Raw genomic sequence first — 25,000 nt, 5'->3', positions numbered from 1 at the left:
ATATATATATAAACAATGTATATATATATAAACAATGTATATATATATAATGTATCTATATACATATATACACAATGTATCTATATATATATATAAACAATGTATCTATATATATAAACAATGTATCTATATATATATATATAAACAATGTATCTATATATATATAAACAATGTATCTATATATATATATAAACAATGTATCTCTATATATATAAACAATGTATCTCTCTATATATATAAACAATTTATCTCTCTATATATATAAACAATGTATCTCTATATATATATATAAACAATGTATCTATCTATCTATCTCTATACATATAAAAACAATGTATATATATAAACAATGTATCTATATATATATAAACAATGTATCTATATATATATATAAACAATGTATCTATATATATATAAACAATGTATATATATAAACAATGTATATATATATATAAACAATGTATCTATATATATATAAACAATGTATCTATATATATATACATATATATATAAACAATGTATCTTTCTATATATATATATATATAAACAATGTATCTATCTATATACATATATATATAAACAATGTATCTATATATATATAAACAATGTATCTATATATATACATATATATAAACAATGTATCTATATATAAACAATGTATCTATATATATATATATAAACAATGTATCTATATATATACATATATATATAAACAATGTATCTATATATAAACAATGTATCTATATATATATATAAACAATGTATCTATATATACATATATATAAACAATGTATATATATATATATATATATATAAACAATGTATCTATATATATATATATATAAAAACAATGTATCTATATATATATAAACAATGTATCTATATATATATATATAAACAATGTATCTATCTATCTATATATATATATAAACAATGTATCTATCTATATCTATATATATATAAACAATGTATCTATCTATCTATATATATATATAAACAATGTATCTATATATATATAAACAATGTATATATATATATAAACAATGTATATATATATATAAACAATGCATATATATATATATATAACCAATGCATATATATATATAAACAATGCATATATATATATATATATATATATATATAAACAATGCATATATATATATAAACAATGCATATATATATATAAATAAAAACAATGTATCTATATATATATATAAACAATGTATCTATATATATAAACAATGTATCTATATATATATATAAACAATGTATCTATATATATATATAAACAATGTATCTATATATATATATAAACAATGTATCTATATATATAAACAATGTATCTATATATATATATAAACAATGTATCTCTCTCTCTCTATATATATATAAACAATGTATCTATATATATATATATATTATATATATATATATATATATAAACAATGTATCTATATATATATATAAACAATGTATCTATATATATATATATAAACAATGTATCTATATATATATATATAAACAATGTATCTATATATATATAAACAATGTATCTATATATATATAAACAATGTATCTATATATATATATAAACAATGTATCTATATATATATATATATATAGATATATAAACAATGTATCTATATATATATATATTAACAATGTATCTTATATAAACAATGTATCTATCTATCTATCTATATATATATATATATATATATATATATATATATATATATATATATAAACTAAAAGTGAAATCAATACTTTATGATAAGCTTCATAAATATATAAACTTAAGATAAAAATAAAAAAAATTGATTTGATACAACTGGAAAGTACATAAAACAATGTAGTTTAATTTAACCCATTAAGAAGGTAGATCTGATCTTAAAAACAAAAAAAAACATTAGCGTAAAATTCAAAACCATACAAAAATGAATATATATTTTTTTTTAAATTTAGCAACCAACATTAAGACAATATGACCTAATTTTCGGTGAACTCTCTCCACAGTCTACTAATTTTTATATGGTCTGAAATATGAAATATCGCATTTTGGTATCGTCTTTGCCATTTGTCACTTGTATTCAACTGTATTACTCCTCCTGTCTTCCTTTTTTTCCTCTCACTCTATATCCTTTCCTTTCTTTTAACTATCTCTAATCTTTCTTATACCCTCCCCCTCCCAAAAACAAACTTTTTAAGCCCCCTTCTCCCTCTTTTTTCTTTATTCTTTAACGGATAACTGCAGTTAAGGTTTTTGCTCTCCAATTTGGAATCATAAGAACATTAAACCATGCCTCACGCTAGACATGGTAAAATATTTTTCCCCTCTAAAATAAAAATGTTCTTAAACTTTGTTAATTTAAAATTTTTTTCTTGCCTGATGAGAACAATAATGATCGAAACAGTCTACACATAGTAGCAAGATATGACTGTATTTACGTAAAGATAATATAAAAAATTATATATATATATATAACGTTGGGTTACAAGACCCTGATGAGCCTTCAAAAGGTGAAACAAGCTGGTGTGTGGCTATATAAAAATATTCAATTATTAATATATATATGTGTGTGTGTGTGTGTGCGTGCGTGCGTGCGTGTGTGTGTGTGTGTGTGTGTGTGTGTGTGTGCGTGTGAGAGGATAAAATACACGTCATATTATAAAAAAAATGTCATGAGGGCAGAATGTGTTTCACAAGGGGGTAGTCACCAACAATGTGTATTTTTTAACATTATTTTATTATTCCGTGTCTTGGTTTTTCATTAAGAATTATGTTTAGATTATTGTAATAATGTTTTTAAATCATTGAAATCGTTTTTAATGCGTTTCAGACGTTCTGTGAAGCGTCCTCGTCCTGAAACGCGTAAAAACGATTTCAATGATTTAAAAACATTATTACAATAATCTAAACATAATTCTCAATGAAAAACCAAGACACGGAATAATAAAATAATGTTAAAAAATACACATTGTTGGCGACTACCTCCTTATTTAAATATACATCTTTCTTTCGTTGGAATTTCTTAACCCATTTTATATATATATATATATATATATATATATATATATATATATATATATAAAGTTAAGTGTGTCTACATGTTTGTATATTTCTATGTAAAGGATCCAATCCTAACCTAATTAACTGACCATTATTGATTTTAGAACACAGTTGCTAGGCATAATGTGTCCTATATTTAGTTTAATTTAGCTTTAAGCAAAGTTCTTTGTGAAAATTCAAATACCTGCGATTTTTTTTGGAAAATGTAACATACACACGTACTAAGCATAAATTAATAAATGTTCCACAAAATTTTCAGTTTCTTCGGAACAATTAACGATCTTTTAGGACGACATAAAACTGGCACAATCTTTTATTTTTTAAATACGAGCGGGGGTACCTGGCGTTGCCCGTGTGTGGTGAGGTGTGTGTGTGGGGGGGGGGGGTAAATCAAAGCAATAATGAAATGGAAAATAAAGAATAAGCGAACGAAATAACCCTGTTTAAATGTTAAAACTTTTTTTTTTAAATTTGGAAAAACAAAAAACGAAAAAAAAAAAATAGTTACTCCATGACGCGACTGGAGGTTCGGAACGTTAAAATTAGGCAAAGTCAATTCAACCGATACGATGACATGCAAAAATGGCTCGCAAAAAAATCGACCCCTCCTTGTAGAAAATTGCCCAGTTGAGGGTGAAGGAATAAATGTTTTGGGCCAATTTTTCGATATTTGTCGACCGAGACATCGAGCTTCAAAATGATACCGATATCATGAAAATCCGTTGCATCTGTCGAAAGTTTTAGGCATGCATGCATGCATACATATATACATACACACATACATGCATACATACACACATACATACATACATGTGAAATTTATATTATAGACTACAAATTTGCATGAAATTAGACACAAATTAAGCCAAGATTTAATAATTTTAATTTCTTCTTAAGACTCCTTAAGCTTAAGCTGTAAATTTTAGATATTTTCTAGAATCAAAATCATGTAATGGATTTTGGTGTCAAAATTCTAGACAGGTGGGTAGTATGACTATAGCTTGATTTTAATCTTCACAAGAGGACATAAAATTTGCGCATGCATGGAATACAGTGTGAAACGATAAAATTGTCGCCATAAAGAAAACAACACTACGGCTTTATTTTAAAACTTTTCAAAAAAAAAAAATCAATTCAAGTCTGACATATATTCTATGTAGCCGCCTTCAGCCTTAATCACTGCCTCAATACGGATTTGGAACTGGGAGTATACCTTTTCCACAAACACCAGCAGGAACTCAGTGAATACTCAGCGGATGGCGTCGATCAGGCTGGCTTTGGTGTTTTGGGAGGTCATGTTGGTAATGTTCTCAAGTATGACCAAATGACATAGTCCATCGGGTTCAGGTCGGAGGAGGAGTAGGCCGAGTGAGAAAAGGGTACAAAGTCATAGCACTCCTTCTGAAGCCAAGCCTGGGTCTCCTTGGACTTGTGGGCCAGCGCCGAATCCTGCTGGCACACCTAGGATCTGCTGGCGGCCACCTGATTGCACCAGGGGATCACCACACTCTTCAGTCCATCCAGGTAAACTTTGGTGTGGACATTCAAGTCGACTCAAATTAAAATGTTTGATCCATGTCCAAGTAACCTACATTTAAAATTTCAAGTGTTTAGACCCAAAATTGGAGGAGGAGTTTGGTAGAGTTTTCAAAGGTCAAATCGTGTAACTTTAACCCCTTGACAGCCAAATTTCTGGCTGAAAACTGATTAAAAAGATGTTACAAAATCTCAATAACCCTTATGTCAAATATCAAGTCTGTGGACTGTAAATTGACAGAGTAGTTTGGTAGGGAAATGTACACACACACACACACACACAATTTCACTTTTATAGATATATAGATATATAGTAATCTTCCTTGAGGTGGTGTTATTTTTGGATTACTTTTGCTTAAAATTTATGAATTTGGTGTCCAGTCTGGTCACTTCAACTAGAAATATCTCTATTTGCAAATCCTACCGTTTCCTCATATGAAAAAATATGTTTATCTATGTGAATCGTGGTACAGCCGTCAGAATAAAAATGAAACGTATATTTCATGACATGTGTTTGCATATAATTAATTTTTTTTTCTTTTCTTATAATTTCTTACAGTATTTTAGAGAATTGCTCCGGCTATCACCAGCTCACCCTAGTCTAAAGACTAAAGTCAGATATTACAATTATGATACATCAAAGAGAGATACTTAATTTTCTCGTGCATCTCTGTCATATCAAAGAAATAATTAGTCTTATTTTAATTGGCTGTAACCAAAATGACGTCACTATTTTTTAGATATTACATTTATATCCTATTCAGATAAAACATTTGTTTTTAGTGTCACATGTTGAGAATTATTGTAAACAAATCGAAATACATGCTAGCTTGCATTAGTATTGCGCAATGAGCAAGCAACATTTTCTTACGAAAGTCACGAATGACACTTAGAGTAATGGGAATAAATTTTACTTTCATAATGATTAACAAACAACACGTTTTGGCCTAGGGTAAAGATCAAAGTGTAGTATCTGTTCTTCAGATGCTACACTTCAATTTCTTGTTCTCTTTTAGTGGAGAAGAAATCCTTCGCGACTGAGACAATTTTTATTTTTTGTTCTTTTTCTCCACATTAAAAAACGACTCTGGTGTCTAACTCTGTCCCGTGGAGGGGGGGGCATTGTAAATAGGATCTTTATTTTACTTGGTCTTTTGGCTAAGATTAAAGTGCAGTATCTGTTCTTCAGATGCTACACTTCAATTTCTTGTTTTCTGTCAGTGGAGAAGAAATCCTTCACGACTGAGACAATTTTTATTTTTTCTTCCTTTTCTCCACATTTAAAAACGACCCTGGTGTCTAACTCTGTCCCGTGTGTGTGTGGGGGGGGCATTGTAAATAGGATCTTTTTTTACTTGGTCTTTTGGCTAAGATTAAAGTGTAGTATCTGTTCTTCAGATGCTATACTTCAATTTCTTGTTTTCTGTCAGTGGAGAAGAAATCCTTCACGACTGAGACAATTTTTATTTTTTGTTCCTTTTCTCCACATTAAAAAACGACCCTGGTGTTTAACTCTGTTCCCGTGGGGGAGGCATTGTAAATAGTTCCAAACAACACGTTTTGATGAATAACTACCCGGTATTTTTCTTGGCCTTCGGGCCGAGATAAAAATGCAGTATGGATATCCTTGTATATCAATCTATGGCGCTTCTACACTATTGGGACAAGATTTTGTAGTCGATAAATGGAGTTTGTAGATAAAAAAAAACAACAAAACAATGGGTACTTGTACAGTTTAATGAAGACATTCAAAAATGAAAATATCGAAAAAAAGGTTATATTGTACGTATCCGTTTTGGACTGAAGATCTCCGAAAAAAAATTTCATTTAATTTGATCGAGTAGTTTTTATTTTACAGCAGAAAAACACGTTTTTATGAGAGCACATTAAAGTCAGCCATTATGAAATTTGTTGAACACGCCACGGGGAGATAACTCCAGTTAAAGCGCCGACACTCCCTCCCCATCTTTATTACTAGCTTTTCTTCCTACAAATCGAACCTTTTGCTCGGTATCATGACAACTTGTTTTTCCGCTGTAAAATAAAAACTACTTGATGAAATTAAGTGAAATTTTTTTTCCGAGAACTTTGTTCCATAACGAATACATACAATATAACCTTTTTTCGATATTTTCATTTTTTAATGTCTTAAGCTGTACAGGTACCAAACAATGGTTTCAACTGATTTATTTTTTGTCAATTCTAATAAATTACAATGGTAGCTTCCAAATTATGCAGTCGGAATTACCTTAATATTACTGAATTATTAAAAAAAAAAAAACTTTTAATCATTTTAGCAGGTGCAAAAATTGCCGCCATCTTATTTAAATCGAAACGAAAAATTACCTCTCTTTTGAACTCTGCTGTGTCTTACGATCTAATTCTATTTTCTATTTCCTTTAATAAATAATTGTCTACCTTATCGATTTTCAAACAGTTAAATATAAAATCAATTAAATTCGCTTGAAAATTCTTATCAAATCCTAATGTATTAAAATATTAAACAAGTAGCACACAGATTCTCATTAGATAACTGAGGTTAAGCAACGTTGAGCCTGGTCAGTTCTAGATGGGTGACCGTTTTGGGAATATGAATCGTTGTTTGTAGAAGGACATTAACACCTCCTTACAAGAGCTACAAAACGCTAACATCATCATCTCCCCTGACGGTAATATACATGCGACTGGGGACAGCTTATGAATTTCATACTCCCATGAAACTTCCACCTTTAGAGAAAGCCAGTTCAACTCGCCTAGAGTTAGTGCTGCTTCTGTACGGTCAGTCGGTATTAAAAGATTGAAATCTATTCAATGATTAATGTAAAAAAATTGCAATAAACCAAAATTTTTATAACCATTTGAGTAGGTTAATAGTTTAATAATCAAACGATACTGTATTTATTAAATTTACTTTTCAAGTGATATAATTAGTGTCAGGGTTGGCCTTAGGTCACTGCAACCTATGCAGTCACAGTGAACCCTGCGCTTTCATAGGACCCGCACCCCCGCACTGATTCATTTTTTTTTCCCCCCCAAATCTAAATTTTCAGTTATTATTCCTATCCCTATCCATTAGTGATGGATCGATTCTAATATTTTTCCCAGATTCCGATACACATACCGATTCCGTACTAAATTCTCAATTCCGAAACAATTACAGATTCTGATTCTTTATAAATCTCTAAATATTTTTCTATATAGTTGTATTTTTTCCCCTGGTTACACACACATACATGTTAAATGTGCAAATATTTTCCTAAACGTAAAAATATACTTGTGGAGACGATCTATCGATTTTAACTTCACTGGTGTTTTAAAATCAATAAATATTTATTATTTTATGGTAAATTTTCAGATTAGGTCCACCTCAACAATTTTCTTTTAAATGATGACTTTTGTAGGTTTTAGGCTGTGCTGAATACGAAAATCGCATTGGAATTTTGCAGAAATAATTAGTTATCGAGATATAAAAAGTTGTATTATGCATTGTATTCTTTGGCGGCCATTTTTACGCGCGTGCGCGCGCCATAAACAAATCTACTCATTTATGACTGACATTGCACGCGCATAAAAAAGATGTCCGCCAAAAAATAAAATGCATAATACAACTTTTTATATCTCGATAACTAATTATTTCTGCAAAATTTCAATGCAATTTTCGTAGTCAGCATCGTCGAAACCCTGTAAAAGTTGTCATTGAAAAGAAAATTGTGGAGGTGGACCTAATCTAAAAAAATACCTATTTTATTATTAGTACCAGCAATGAAAGATTTAGCTTTAAACAAAATTAAATAATAAATACAATTAAAAGAATCGTTTTGGCACCGAAAAATCGGTACACTTTTTTCCGATTCCGATACCAATTGTGATACACTCAAATATTTCAATTTTTCAGATTCCCGATTCCGATTAGTCGTCTCAATACTACTATCCATACAGCACCGCACGTAATCCATTTTGCATTCCCCCCCCCCCACAATAGCTAAGACTGGCCCTGATAATAGTGTCATACCGACAAAGCAAAACAAAAGAGAAAGTAAAATGCCACCCGGGCGACATCACGTAATACAAATAGACCCTATCTACTTGCTTCCCCATGAGAGCAGAGTAAGACACAAGGTCGTTTTTTTTTCTTCTTAATATGAAAAGAATCCAGCTCCTCAAAAGAGGTATCCTTAATTGTGACAAAAACACACCTCAGTTTAAAAGGATTTTTCCTTCATTATCTAAGGACAGAAAAAGATGAAATGCAGTATCAGAACAGATACTACACTTTTCAGTTTTTATTTATTATGAGGTAAAAAAAAAAAAAAGAAATGCACTTTAACAAATTAAACAAAGTCTTTTTATCTATTTATGAATAATTTATTGAGTGAGATTATAAACCTTGGAAACTACTCTTTTGTCGGAATTTTAAACGTTATATTCATTTTCAACGCACTCAAAAACCTTATCAAATTGTAATTTTAAAGGATTTTTCAAGGGAGGAAAGATTCTTCACATTTACCCAAAATATTAATAAAACATTGCATTTTTTCACCATTGGTGACATTTATGGGATGGATTTCTGCCAATGCTTTGTTTAATTTTCGACTTTTGAATAATTATCGTGGGTCGATATAAATGTAACAAGGTCGACATTTTTTTCATTTTAACTCAACAGTTTTGATACTAATTTCGGGTTTGTTTTACTATACACATAGATTCGAAAAAGTTGTCAAAAAACAAATGTATATCAAATAAATGTAATCAAAGGCAAGATAAGTTACTTTTCTACCTAACTAGATAATTTTTAGTGTTTTTATTTTATGTAACATGTTTATTCAGCTCGAAAAGAATACAGTGTTTACTGATGTATTGGAAAACTTAAAATGTCGCCGGACTCTCTGTCGAACACGGTAAGTTTGGGAAAATGAGTAAGAAATATAAAACTATACAAAATACTGTTAGAAACTCGCTCAATATATGTTACCGTTACATAGGCTGACATAAAATCGATGGGTTTTATAGTATTTTGCATAGTTTTTTTTTATTTTTAACTCATTTTCCCAAACTTACCGTGTTCAACAGAGAGTCCACGCCATTTAAAATTTTAAAATACATCGGTAAACACTGTATGTTTTTCGAACCGAATAAACACCTAACATTAAATAAAAACACTAAAAATTATCCAGTTAAGTAGAAAATAACTTATAGTGTCTTTGATAGCATTCATTTGTTATACATTTGTTTTTTTGACAACTTTTTCAAATCTGTGTATAGTAATAAAAACCCCTAATTTTCTTTCAAAATAAATGAAAGCTTTAAACATGTTAAAACACAACTAAACTAATCCAAGTAAAAGTATTAGCGCTTCTACACTATTAGGACTGCATTTCACATGAAAACAATGGTACCTACGTATTCCTCGTATTTTTAAGATGATTATATCAAAAAATTACGAAAATCGATGAGGTAGAAAATCATTTATTAAAGGAAATAACAAATAGAATTTAATGCAAACGATCGTAAGACACAGGAGAGTTTAAAAAGGAGGTAATTTTTCCTTTTGATTTAAACAAGATGGCGGCAATTTTTCCTTTTGATTTAAACAAGATGGCGGCAATTTTTCACCTGTTAACATGACTAAAGTTTTTTTGTTTAATAATTAAATTCAGTAATATTCAGGTAATTTTGACTGCATAATTTGGAAGCTACGGTTGTAACTTATTAGAATTGACAAAAAAAAATAGTTGAAACTATTGTCTTTTATCTGAAAACTCCATTTATCGACTACAAAATCTCGTCCCAATTCTGTAGAAGCGCCAAAGTATCTTATCGTGCTTTTGCTAGCATTTATTTTTTTTCATCCTCTTTCTTTCTTTTTTTTTTTTTTTGTACTTGTACAGTTTAATCAAGACATTAAAAAATGAAAATATCGAAAAAAAAAAAAAAAAGTTATATTGTTGTACGTATCCATTTTGGATTAAAGTTCTCCGAAAAAAAATTTTACTGAATTTAATCGAGTAGATTTTTTTTTTTTTTTTTTTTTTTTTTTACACCGGAAAAACACGTTTTTATGATAGCGCGCTGAAGGTAACCGTGTTTGGATTTTTACAACACGCCATGGGGAGATAACTTGGTCTAAAGCGTCGACACCCCATGTTAAATCATAGCTTTCTTCTTAAAAATCGAAACATGGCTACATGGATATCATAACAAATTGTTTTTTTATGCTGTAAAAAACAAAAAAAAAAAAAACAACAAAAAAACTACTAGATCAAATTAAGTGGAATTTTTTTTCGGAGAACTTCATTCCATAACGAATGCGTACAATGTAACTTTTTTTTTTTTTTTATATTTCCATTTTTTTTAATGTCTTGATTAAACTTATACAAGTACCTTTTTTGTTGGCTATTGAAAAATGGTCCAAAAATTGCCGAGTTAATGTGAACTTGCATATTAAGTAAAGACAACAATAAAAAATAAACTAACATTATAAAAACGCAAAAACGTTTAATTATTAACTAAAAACAATGTGATGTTTTATTCTAAATATAATGTTATGGATTTACGTTATTTTTGTCAGATCAGAAACACGATCGATAAAATTTGTTTGTAGAAAAAGAAATCTAGTCATTTAAAATAACAAATTGTTTCCGAAGGTTATTTCCTTACTAATCGCAGTGTGTACTCACTCTCCGTGCATACGTACACACATTCCAATATGAAAGCATGATTAAGTTTATTGAATTAGAGCTAAAGGTCCAGCAAAACTTTTCTGCTTTCCTATTGGTCAATAATTCTTCTTACGTAGGCTGCTTGGTGGGCGTGGTTATATCTGTCTGTTTTTGCTGCCCCTCTTTCTCTCTCAGGATGCGCTCGTGCGGTAGAAACTCCTTCTGAGCCCTTCACCACCCCTACACGCACAACCACTGTTTTTATTTTCGGGGGGAATATATATAGTTTTTCCGTCGACAAAGACTTCATTCAGCTTTCTTTTACTACATTCCCTGGACGTAAAGAAACTACCCTCTGTGGTTGTGAATCTAACAACAGTCTCCATGAATTGGCGAAAGTTTTTAAAGAAAACAAAAAACGTAATTATGTTCTTTCTTCAATTTATTTATTTTTTTTTTTTCGATTACATACATTTTACTTTTTCTTTTTCGCATATTATTCATTTTTCTAAACTGTAAGAAACAGAAATTCTTAATTTTGATCTGCTTCTATATTAGGTTGGTGCAAAACTAATGTCGATTTTTTTATCATATATATATATATATATATATATATATATATACACATTATTTTTGCACAAGTGCATTATTAGTGTTGGGACGATGAATTGGAATCGGAACTTTTGGAGTATCGGAATCGGAAAAATTTGTATCTATTTTCCGATGCCAAAACGATTCCTTTAATTATCCCATTTTTTTTTTTTTATTTGATTTTATTTAAAACAAAATCTTCTATTGCTGGTAGTAATAATAAAATATTTATTGATTTTAAAATACCAGTAAAACTAAAATCTATACAAGTGCATTTTCATGTTTGAGCAAAATATCTACACAATTTACACGTGTTTTTACGGTAATCGGGGGGGGGGGGGGATAACAAATTTATAGTATTTTTTTTCTTCTTTTTATTACATTTTCACCCCAAACAAGGCACATTGTCACTTTGATGTAGGGGGCTACTATCAGGGGAGTTGGGCAGCAAGATGTTGGTTCACGTTACATTTGAACTTCTGCATGTCAATACAGTTGGAAACAGGGACCCGGAAGGGAATTCCAAAGTCTAGCGGTTCTGGGCCCCAGAACTTCTGGGGAAGAAACTACTGGAGTAGAAGGCTCTCTCACATCTAGAGATCTCTACTGTGAAGGGGTGGGATTTAGCTGCTTGTCGAGTTTATCGGGGGTATTTACATCGAGGGGGGGTACAAGTGCTTGCAGTTCGTCAGAGCACTCACCGTTAAAGTACTTGTAAAACAAGCAAGTCCCATCACTAATCTATATATATATATATATATATATATATATATATATATATATAACACATTGTTAAAGGCAACAGAAGGCTTCTGGTTTGTAATACCTTTTTATTTTTCAATTTTTCGTATTATCTTTTTTATACATCGAACGTGTGGATGTTTGGTCCAAGCATTTTTTTCTTCTCAAATTGTCCGCAGATTTTTTTTTAACTGTTAACTTTTCGTGTACTCTTTTACACATTACGGACCGTGTTGTTTTTAAGTTTTAGATAGGATGTTCAACTCAAATTTACAGTGTCTTTTTGTTTATTAAGCTGTTAGATGAAAGTACAGAATGCACTGTCCCTAATATCATATTACTTATATGCATAAATACCAAAAGTTCTCTCTCTCTCTCTCATATATATATATATATATATATATATATATATATATATATATATATATATATTGTAATATTTGCCAACTTTCCCAACAAAAACTGAAAGAAGGTTGCGTATAAACATAGCCATGGTCAGACTCTTCGGCGTTGCCCAGCGAGGGCGACAGGCGATCTCTACCTAACCCGCCTATTTAAAAGAAGGAAATAAATCATGGGAAGAGGATGGTACGCACTCTAAACCAGAACAGAGCTTGGTACTACATGGAGAACGTGAACTCTGCATAAAAGGTGTTTTTTTTATTTAATGACTGTTCACTGAAATGCGTAAAAGTTTTTCTTTCACTTTCTTCGTGAATATCTAATGCACTTTTTTTTTAATCGAGCGTGTATTTTTTTTTATTTTTTTTTTTTTTTTTATTTCGACGAGTAACTTTGATCCATACTTTTATTCCGTGCTTGTTTTATTTTATTTTTATTTTATTATATTTTCTCCACTAAATATTTATTTGTTTATTTTCATACATATTCAAATAATGCTTTTGGCTTTTGTTTGGGAACGGGCTCAAATAGTACATTCAAAAAAAGTTTTCGTGATTAAATAAACAAATGAAAACCTTTTGCGCATGCGTCTTCAGGGAGCAGTTATTAGAAATAAAACCGTTTCCACAGAGTCCACGTTCCTTGTGAAGTGTACCATTTTGTTTTTTGTTTTGTTCTTTTTGTTTAAGTGTGCCCAAAAACAGTCGTGTTTCTCGTTGAGTAGATTTTATGGCACTTTTTACCGAGTGTGGACCCAAGCAAAAAGACTTACGCAATCGTAAGTCTGTGGCCAAAAAAAAAGGCCAAAAAAAAGTCAAATACACATTGAACACATTGACTTCAACAGCGATTTTTTTTTTATCCAAAAAGTGAAAGAAATGTGAAATGAAATTTTTACAAGTCAAATTTTATTTTAAACAATATTCGTCACAACAGAAAATAAGCTTTTAATTTATAGCTTTAGCAGTATTTGGCGAGTTCCGAGAGATAAAATCGCTGTTGAGGTCAATGTGTTCAATGTGTATTTGACTTTTTTTTTGGCCGCAGACTTATTTTGCTTGGGTCCACACTCAGTAAACAGTTTTTGAAAGTATTTGCATCCAAAAGTTTTATAAAAAAGATTTAAACATGAAATTTTTACAAGTCAAATTTTATTTTAAACAAGCGGAGTCAAAATCTTTCGTCCACTCAAAGAGTTGTGTGAGCATTTTTCGAAATGTGAAATAAACTTTTTAAAAGTGATAGAAATGTGAAATGAAATGTTTATAAGTTTAAAAGTCAAATGTAGTTTCAAAAGTGAAAGAATTGTGAAATGAAATTTATAAGAAATGTGAAATGAAATTTTTAAAAGTCAAATTTGGAGTCTTGAAAAAAGTTCCGAGAGATAAAATCGCTGTTGAGGTCAATGTGTTCAATGTGTATTTGACTTTTTTTTGGCCTTTTTTTTTGGCCACAGACTTACGATTGCGTAAGTCTTTTTGCTTGGGTCCACACTCGGTAAAAAGTGCCGATTTTATTATTCAAGAAAATAAAATTTCAGTTTTTCAATTTGAGAAAAAACAGTAACGACAACGTAAGTAAAATGGGATCGTGCCGTGCACACACGCATTTTCTGATTTAAGGAACGCTCCCTGCAACGCGCTGCGTACAACATTGTAGTCGGTGACGGTGCGTATTTCGCAATGGGGGCCTTACTCGTGTACGTCCGCCAACATTGTACATTAAAAACTTATCAGACATCTTGGGATTTGTATACACACAACTAGCCAACCTGGTCTGCAACAAAAAAGAAAACTGGTTTTCATCAAACGGAAATGGAATCAAAATTACGAAAATTCATCGGGTAGAACAACTGCTATTGTTAAAGAAAAGTCTATCGCTATCGGCTAAAACAAAACGTCCGCTATCAAAATGACGAAATGGAGATAAGTATGTTCCTTGTATTCGCAATCTTCAAGGTGTTCACATGTAGGGAAACAGCTATTCCCCCCCCCACACACCTAAATTTTCCGTAAAAATTACTTTTCACTATAAATGATTTTCTATTCGATGAATTTTCGTAATTTTTGGATGTATTACTATTTTCGCCGTGACAATTAGGTAGTTTTTTGGTTTAAACAACATATTTTAAAAACTCGATTTGTTGACTCTGTTAACAGGTATGAATAATTTTTATCAATAATAATAACGTTGTGGTTGTTTAGTGCAATTTTTTTTTCTTACAACCTGCACCCCATCCAACAACCCCATATTAAGAACGCCTTTCGGAATAAACACTCTCCAACCTCCCCATGTTCAGAACGGCTTTTGAGGGTAGGGGGAGGTATTCCGAAAACCGCTCTTAACATGTGGAGGTTGGGGGTGTTTATAATACGCTGAGGGTACTTCGTAAAAATTTACCCCAAATTGTTTGGTTTTATTATGCTCTTTCGGGAAATACTGTTTTTTGTAACTTAAGACAATTAGGGGTTTTTTTTTTGTTTTTTTTTTTTTACTTTCTTTCCACCTAAACATTCACCGTTAAATTGACGACTTTTTCGGGTATGTTGAAAACGAATATCACATTTAAATTTGGGACAAACCAGTAGTCTTCTGAATATTAAGACCTTTATTATCCAATGTAATTTCTTATGTTTTTACTGGAGGCCATGTTTTTTCTCAACTGAAAAGTATTAATGCGCATGCGTGTTACAAAACACCCCTCCTCCCCATATTAAGACTGGCGAAGGTTACTGATATTTATTCAGTAATACATTGGAACAAGCATGTCTTAATATCCAAAAAACTATTTGTCTGTTCCAAATTTGAATCTGATATTCGTTTTCAGCATACCAAAAGGCTTTAAAAGTCGTGATTTTAAAGGGCGGTGTTAAGGAGAAAAGAAGGTAAAACTCTACCGACAATTGTAATTAGTGAAAGATCCCAATATTTTTTCCGATTTTAATAAATCTCTAAATATTTAATTAGATTTGTTTTTCCCGATTACTAAAAAAACATGTTAAATGTGCAGATATTTTCTCAAACGTAAAAATACACTTATTATTTTTTATTTTTTTTTATTTATTTTTTCCTGGTAGCTTAAAATAACTACCAGCAGTGGGAGAATTTGTTTTAAACAAAATCAAATTAAAAGAATCGTTTTTGGCATCGGAAAATAGGCACAGTTTTTTTCCGATCCCGATTAATCGTCTCACCAGCACTAATTGTAACACTCGATTTTAATTCTGGTCAGGAATATTTAATAAATTCCTAGCCACGTAAATTATTTAGTAAAATCGATTTACACGTTGAATTATCGTAGTAGCATATACGGTACAATCGCGTTGACTCACCGGTTTGGTTCTTGTCAGATCACCGAAGTTAAGCCACGTTTGACCTGGTTAGTACCAGATGGGTGACCATTTGAGAATTCTAGGCGCTGTATGTGCTCTCCGCTTATCTCAGCATTTGTTTCCAGTCGTCCTGTACATACACTTCACTTGCCACTGGTATTTAAACAATGTCGACTCAGGAAAGGTGTAATTGGAGATTGCGCACCTACTGCCACAAGAATTTCATGCGCAGGCACCCCTTCGTGGGTATCCATAGTCTGTCAAAGACTGAAAGCGCCTTTTTTTTTTTTTTTTTATTATCATGGTGTCCATGTCAAAGTTATAGTTTCAGAAACAGGAAATGCCAATCATATTTATCTCCCTTTTCTATTCACGTTAGACCTTTGTGATTTGGAGTTTTCGCGGTAAATTTAATCACTAATGGAGGGGGGGGGGAACGGGATAAAAAAAAAATCCGTGTTTGTATTACTGTACACATAGATTCAAAAAAGTTGTCAAAAACAAATATGGGTTTGTATTACTGTACACATAGATTCGAAAAAGTTGTCAAAAAACAAATGTATAACAAATAAATGTTACCAAAGGCAAGATAAGTTATTTTTCTACCAAACTGGATATATTTTTCGTGTTTTTATTCAATGTAACATGTTTATTCAGCTCGAAAAACATACAGTGTTTACCGATGTATTGGAAAATTCAAGATGGCGTCTGATCCTCTCTTTAACATGGTAAGTTTGAGAAAAGATGTTATAAATAAAAAATATACAAAATACTATTAAAAACCTGCCGAATATATGTCAACCTATGTCACGGTAACATATACTGAGCGAGTTTTTAACAGTATTTTTTCTGGGTTGTTATTTATAACACCTTTTCCCAAACTTACCCTGTTAAAGAGAGAATAAGACGCCATCTTGAATTTTCCAATACATCGGTAAACACTGTATGTTTTTCGAGCTAAATAAACATGTTACATTGAATAAAAACACGAAAAATATATCCAGTTAGGTAGAAAAGTAACTTATCTTGCCTTTGATAACATTTATTTGTTATATATTTGTTTTTTGACAACTTTTTCGAATCTATGTGTACAGTAATACAAACCCACAAATATATAACAAATAAATGTTATCAAAGGCAAGATAAGTTACTTTTCTACCAAACTGGATATAATTTTCGTGTTTTTATTCAATTTAACATGTTTATTCAGCTCGAAAAACATACCGTGTTTACCGATGTATTGGAAAATTCCAAATGGCGGCCAACTCTCTCTTTAACACTGTAAGTTTGGGAAAAGGTGTTATAAATAATAAACTAGACAAAATACTGTTAGAAATTCGCTCAATATATGTTACCGTGACATAACTTGACATATATTCGGTGGTTTTTTAATAGCATTTTGTCTAGTTTATTATTTGTAACACCTTTTCCCAAATTTACCGTGTTAAAGAGAGAGTCGGCCGCCATTTTGAATTTGTCATTTGTAGTTTTTCAAAGTGGAACTTTTACATGGACGTCATACAAGTAAATGGTAATTCAGTTTGCTAGAAATTAAATTTTATTTAATCTATTTTGTTGGTGCTACAACATGGTTTAAAATCTGGATTCTTTGAACTACTGTTCTCATCTTAAGTGTCATTTATCACAACACTTTGGTCGATGTAATCTTCGACCTTCTTGGATTGCATCTTGTTGAACTGGAAAATATTTTTTATCAAATTAATGCACGGAATTTCGAACGGAACTCCATGACGGTAATAGACTCTCATTGCGCCAGACCGTCACAATTGGATAGAAGTCTAACTTGGGGGACAGGCATGCATTGCATGTCGTTTTAAGCGAAAACAATATTACGTACATAATTGACACATCGAAAAAAAACATCGATTAGAACAGCTGCTATTGTGTTTTTAGTTTAAAAAAACTATCACTATAGGCTAAAAATGTCGGGAGCTATTACGGTATAATCTAAATTTTTGCATTCCGAGTTATGTCCCCTGTGTGTGACCTCGTTACCGTCTACTTTATAGCATATAATAAAAATGCAATTTACCCAATTTTCCGTAAAAATTTTAACTATAAATAATTGGTACTTGTACAGTTTAATCAAGGCATTTAAAAATGAAAATATCGAAAAAAAAAAAAAAAAAAGTTATATTGTACGTATCCGTTTTGGACTGAAGATCTCCGGAAATAAATTTCACTCAATTTGATCGAATAGTTTTTGTTTTGTTTTTTGTTGTTGTTGTTGTTGTTGTTTTTTGTTTTTTTTACAGCGGAAAAACACGTTTTTATGAGAGCGCATTGAAGTCAGCCATCTTAGAATTTTTTAACACGCCATGGGGAGATAATTCAATTTAAAGCGTCGACACCCCTTCCCCATCTTTAATACTAGCTTTTCTTCATGAAAATCGAACCTTTTGCTCGGTATCATAACAAATTGTATTTTCGCTGTAAAAAAAAAATAAAAAAATAAAAAAAAGTGATTTTTTTTTTTTTTTTTTTTTTCGGAGAACTTCATTCCATAACGGATACGTACAATATAATCATTTTCTTCGATATTTTCATTTTTTTATGCCTTGATTAAACTGTACGTACAAGTACTAAATAATTTTCTACTCAATGAATTTTCGTAATATTTGGATATATTACTATTTTCGACATGATAATTCAGTACGCAATAATTGTTTTTGCTTAAAAACATATATGTGGTGGTGCTAGTGCAGAGAGTGATCCGCGCTATTTTTTAAATCGTATTTCCAAGTTTAATTAAAGTTTTATGTTTTTTTTATTCAATTATAAGGTTGAAGTATAGAATAGGTACAAAACACCCTCCCCATGTTAAGAACAGCTTTTTAAATAAGTACGTTATTATTTACGTCCGGATCACTCTCTGCACTAGTACCATATATATATTAAATCAATATGTCGACTGAAGCACTGACTTTTTAAAAAGAATATGTCAATCTTTATTTTATTTTTTTATTTTTTTCAGATGGGCAACAACAAGTCAAATTGCATACGGAGACGGAATTTAAAGAAAGATTTTCCGAATGTGAAACCTCCAAAACCACTGGAAAAGCCGAAGACGGAGGTTGACAGGTTGCCGAGTGCGACCTCGCCTATCTTTAAAGATCTCATGATCAGTTACAGCCATGGCAATAAAGATTTTATGTTGAAACTAAAAGGTAAGTTAGCCGGCGACTCTTTCATCTACTTGTCTTTCCAGGGTCGTGTTCGGCACCAGTTTTTGAGTTTTACTTTAGGATGTTTTGTAATGGGAGAAGTATTTTGGAGATGAACCGGATTCAGAGGAATATTTTCAGTGAAAAAGTTTTGCAGGTTTGATAATTAAATGTGAGAAAAACGAGACATGTTATACGATAAACAAAACAAAGTTCCGAAAACACAAATTTCTCAAGAGATAATATGTTTAAAATGGAAGTTTACAGCAAAAAAAAAAAAAAAAAAAAAAAAAAATCGTGAATATTTTAGAGTTCTTGTAAAAACACAAGGATTCATTAAGCTGTGACATTAAAGAAATGTGAATCAATTAAGAGCCGTAAGTTTCAGGGGCCAGCAAAAATCGTTTTCAAAACTTCTCTGCACAATTAAATAAATTATATTCATTGAAAGTTTATAAGTCCATGTGCTTTTGTTTTTATGTTAGTATGATATTTCAGTGATAAAGTAATATTTCAATGAATATAGTTTACACAGATTGCCAGGCGATAATGAGTCGATGAGTTGTCTGTGTGAGTGGACAGATGTAGCAGAGATGAGCGTCCACAGTGGGGTGGGGCGGCGGGGCGCCCAGCAACACCGGTCCATAGACTTAGGTTAACTGAGTTCAACTGGTTATTGAAGAAAATCTGGGTGCTCGTTATCATAGTTGATAAATCGATTTTTTTTTTTTTAAATGTATTAAGCAAAAAATAATATTACATATTTGTCATGTCGAAAATAGTAATATGTCCAAAAATTAGGAAAATTCATCAAGTCAAACAACTGCTGTTGGTTTTAGTAAAAAAAAAAAAAAAAAAAAAAAAAAAAAACAACAACAGTCTATCGCTATATATTACAAATGTCTATAATCTAAATGTTGCATTCCTGGTTATGTCCCCTGTGTGTGAACTCTTCATTTTTTTCTACTTTATAACATCCAAGAAGAATGTAATTTTACCCAATTTTCCATAAAAATTACTTTTAACTATAAATAACTTTCTACCCGATGAATTTTCGTAATTTTTGGATATATTACTATTTGCGACATGACAATTTAATACGTAATATTGTTTTTGTTTAGAACGACATTTAAAAAAAAATTGATCTGTTGACTCTATCTTAACAAATACCAAATATGGCCTCATTAAAGGATTTAGGTGGATCCCAGAAAGAATAATTCGATTAAATTTAGAAAGTTTTCTGATTGGTCAAAAAATAATGGTTTTTATTTAGGATTTTGTATGCGCAGACGACATGCATACAAACGTTTTTTGTACATCGATGTGTAAACATAGACCACAACATCTTCAGCTATCGTTTACAAGTATTAACAATAGGTGTGGTAAAACCGCAGTTTAGTGGTCTGCTCAAAATGCGTTTAAAAATTTATGTACAGGCGGTAAATATTTTTTTATTTTTTATTTTTTTTTTTTTTACAAATGGGGTCACCACTTATCAAGGCCCAAAGGCCACTCGATGATATGGGTTAATAGGAGTACTAATCGTTAGTAGTGGGAATTTGGTATAATTTGATTATTTAAGAGGAGAGCTCAGCAAGAACTTGTTTACATTGGACTTGAAGACGACCGACCATATTGTAGTCAGCTGGAAAATAGGCCAATGGAACAGTTTCACAGGTGGGCAGTTCTAAGAAAGAAGCTTAGCTTATAGAATCCACGTTTAGATTTAGGCACAGCTAGAGAGTGGGGAAAATTGTTTATAGTGGTTGTAGGTAAACGAGTGTTTTTGTGAGTTGTGTAAGGTGCGGGGGGGGGGGGCTGTAGAGCAGTCGCCATGAAAATAATGATAGAAAAGAAACAAGGTAGCAACGTTTCTTCTGTGGGAAAGAGATTGCAGGGAAGAGAAAAAGGGCATTGTTGCTTTTGTTAAATATTAGTAAATAAGGAAGTATTTTGGGTTAAAATCTGTTTAATATTACACTTGTAATCTTAATAGCATTGCGCTTGAAATGTGTACACAGGCCAAAAAAAAAATACAATGAAATCTTCATACAAATGGAAGTTAGCGATTATTTAAACATGAGTACACACTTTAAATGTCTTTTTGGCAGTACAAAGGTAACACTAGGTTTTATTTCGAACCAGTTTTTCATTCACTAATATTTAGCAAAACAAGATAAAACAATATTTATCACCTGTACACAAGTTTTCATCAAATAATGTTTGAGCTACTAAACTGGTTTTACCATCGATGTTTCAATATTTACATAAAATACCTAAAATAGGGTTGATCTGCTGTAAATCAGAAAAGTTATTTTAATTTTGACACTCAAAATAATCAATATCTATGAACCTGAAATTTCTATCAAATATTTTCCTTATTCGTCCTCGATAGTTCTTAGGCTTAATTGTCTGTTATATTGTTTTCTATGTGCTTGGTATTAAACCTAATATTAAATTTCTTTAAAATAAAAAATGAAGTAAAAAAAAAAATATATAGAAAGAAACTGAGACACGTGCATGTGAGTACTTTCTTTAAATAGTTCACTTCTTGTAAGTAAAAAAAATACTCGAGGTGAGACCAAAACCTAAACACAGTGAGTCAGGTACGATAACCATTAGACCAGCTTGACTCGATCTTTAAAAGGTGTCTTCAAGCTACTTATTCATAATATAAGTAATCTGTAAATGTGAATTATTCATGCATGCGCATTCATGAAACGGTTAGCAAACATAAAAATCCGATTACTCCCATGTACTAATTTTTCAGTTTTGACCCTTAGCAGCTTTTTTTTCTGGATGAAAACGGATTAAGTTTTCCACATATCTGAATATTCTATATACCAAATTTAAAGTCTGTACATCAAAAATTTGTTGAGTATATTGGTTGAGAAGTGTTCACTTATGGCAATCCTTTGTGAAAATTCAAATTCCTTCAATTTGGAGGGAAATTTTAACCATTGTTATTAGATGTCAACCAATAAGTATTTCTCCAAATTTCAGTTTTTTTTTTTTTTTTAGAGCATTTGAAGGGTTTTAGGTTGGCATACTATAGGTGCATCTGGTATTCTCAAATGATCATCCATTTTTGTACTGATCAGGCTCAATACCTTATTGTTGTTTCCAGTTGTATTGAACCTCTCCTTGCCACTGGAACCAGGCAGTATCAACTTAAGAGAGTTGTAACTGGTGGATTGCATGCCCCTTGCCCCACAATTACACACACAGTAACTATTACAGAGAGTATCCATTGTCTCTTACGACTGAATGAAAACTATGACTGTGCAATCTTTCATTTGAAAACATTAGATTTGCATTGAATTCTATTTCTATTCTATTTTGATTTTAATATCCATAGGGATATGAAATGGGTGCAAAACTGTTATATTTAAGGAGTTAATTTTATCCGTCCTGGGACGGATAAAGTACTTGATGATGTAGAGTAATAGATATATCTTCATATGACAAACATTAATAATCGTTAACTTATGACCTCAGAGCAAGATTGAAGATGTTTACAAATCTCACATTTATTACCAAGTAATTTAAATGTTGTCATTTAACAAGTAATTGATATGTTGTTCTTTAATAGTTAATTAATTTAAATGTTAATAATTAATTGATATGTTGTTCTCAACAATTAATTAATTGATATGTTGTTTTCCAACAATTAATTAATTTAAATGCTGCCCTTTTTAACAATTAATTTACATGTTGTCCGTTAACAATTAATTAATTGATATGTTGTTCTCCAACAATTAATTAAAATGCTGTCCCTTAACAATTAATTGAAATGTTACCCTTTAATAGTTAATTAATTGAAATGTTAATAATTTAAATGTTGCCCTTAATAATTAATTGGAATGTTGTCCTTCAACAATTACTTAATTAAAATGTTTTCCTTTAACAATTGATTTAAATGTTGTTCTTAATATTTAATTGAAATATTGTCCTTCAACGATGAATTATTTGAAATATTGTTTTTAATAATTAATTTTAATGTTGTCCTTTAATAATTTAAATGTTCTTAATAATTAATTGATTTAAATGTTCTTTAGCAATTGATTTAAATGTTATCCTTAAAGAAATAATTAATTGAAATGTTTCCCTTTAACAATTGATTTAAATGTTAGCTTTTAATAATCCCCCTCACAAAAACCAAAAGTGTAATTTATTTACTTAGTTAATCGCTGTTGATGACATATATTGTAAACAAAACTTTAAAATTTGTTTATGATATATTAATATTTTTCTCACTCATCCTATTTTGATATTTAAGGGACTGCAAGTTCCCAAACTCTGAGTTGTGTAACATCAGGCAATGTTTCACGTGTGCTTTTCATGTAGTCTGATCGGGTTTGATACTAGTCATGCCAGGAGTTAAAAAATACCAACTGACCAATAATAAGTGTGAGATGGATAGTTTCCAATCCAGAAAATAACGTATATATTATTCCTTAATTGGAATTCATTTTTGAGATGAGCATTATATATTCATTTTTGAGATGAGCATTATATATATTAATTTATTTTTATTTCGGACTATTATTCTCATCTTTATTAGTTGTTGTTTTTCATCTTTTTATTGGTTTGTTTATTCACAACGTTTCCCACCCAAAGCATGCCAAACGATTAATTGTTCTATTTAGGGAGCTAATTTTATCCATTCTAGGACAGGTAGCGTACTTGAATGTAAGGCAGTGTAATACCACCGTCAATAATTTTCCCCACTCCCTATCTGTGCCTAAATCAAAACGTAGATACCATGAACAAAGCTTCTTTCTTAGAACTGCACGCCTGTGGAACTCTGTTCCACTTGCCTGTTTCCCTCCCGACTTCAACCTGGATGTCTTCAAGTCCAACACAAACAAATTCCTGATGAACCTCCCCCCCCCCAAGTAATGACACCTTATTAATTCTCCAATACTATTGCTACACTATCCCTTTGATTACTGTACACACAATAACCCTTATCCCTGAGTGGCCATTGGGCCTTGATAAGAGGTGAACTCCATGTAAAAAAAAAAAAAAAAAAAAAATAGGTATATCTTTATATGACAAATCGTAAGTTGGAATCTTCTTTATAAGAGTGACTAAAAAAAATATAACGAGTTGATAGGTTGGCCAGATTTTGGATAAAGATGTAATATAGTTTCGGGTTGTGAGTTTATTCCCGTCCTACATCAGTATGATGATGTTGAAAATGCCAGTCTGTCCTAGTTAGAAGATACACAAATTGTAGTTCGCACGCATTCCGCTATGGACAGAACTTAGCAAACTTCTAATGTACACGTCAGTGGTGTGCTAGTTGCCTATGTATCCCTACACGACCGAATTACAACTCTACATAATGCAAGATATCGCGTGTACATATAAACAAAAAAAATAGATCTTTCATTATAACTGCTAAAGGTTTATTTGAACAGGTTCTATAGAATGATCACAATGATGCTATTTTAAGGACCAACAAGGAAAACTTGATTT

At 30.9% G+C, this 25,000-nt stretch overlaps 1 protein-coding gene across 4 annotated transcripts in view; it reads left to right on the top strand.

The window, feature by feature from the left end:
* LOC145276742 (uncharacterized) overlaps nucleotides 1-25,000 on the top strand; it is a 343,433-nt gene that overhangs the window by 277,697 nt on the left and 40,736 nt on the right. For 2 of the 4 annotated variants that reach the window (XM_080127996.1, XM_080127982.1), the window contains exon 2: nucleotides 19,327-19,519. In XM_080127996.1, coding sequence (XP_079984122.1) covers nucleotides 19,327-19,519 — 193 coding nt within the window. Of the gene's footprint in view, nucleotides 1-11,405; nucleotides 11,686-19,326; nucleotides 19,520-25,000 lie in introns of those variants that run through there. The other 2 variants (XM_080127989.1, XM_080127972.1) reach the window with 2 other exon arrangements.

This window comes from Euprymna scolopes, chromosome 1 (assembly GCF_053919585.1).
Source record: "Euprymna scolopes isolate OS-2025 chromosome 1, ASM5391958v1, whole genome shotgun sequence".
Lineage (NCBI taxonomy): Eukaryota > Metazoa > Mollusca > Cephalopoda > Sepiida > Sepiolidae > Euprymna > Euprymna scolopes.
Note: the sequence above shows the minus strand (reverse complement) of the source record. Positions and strands in the feature narration are given on the sequence as shown.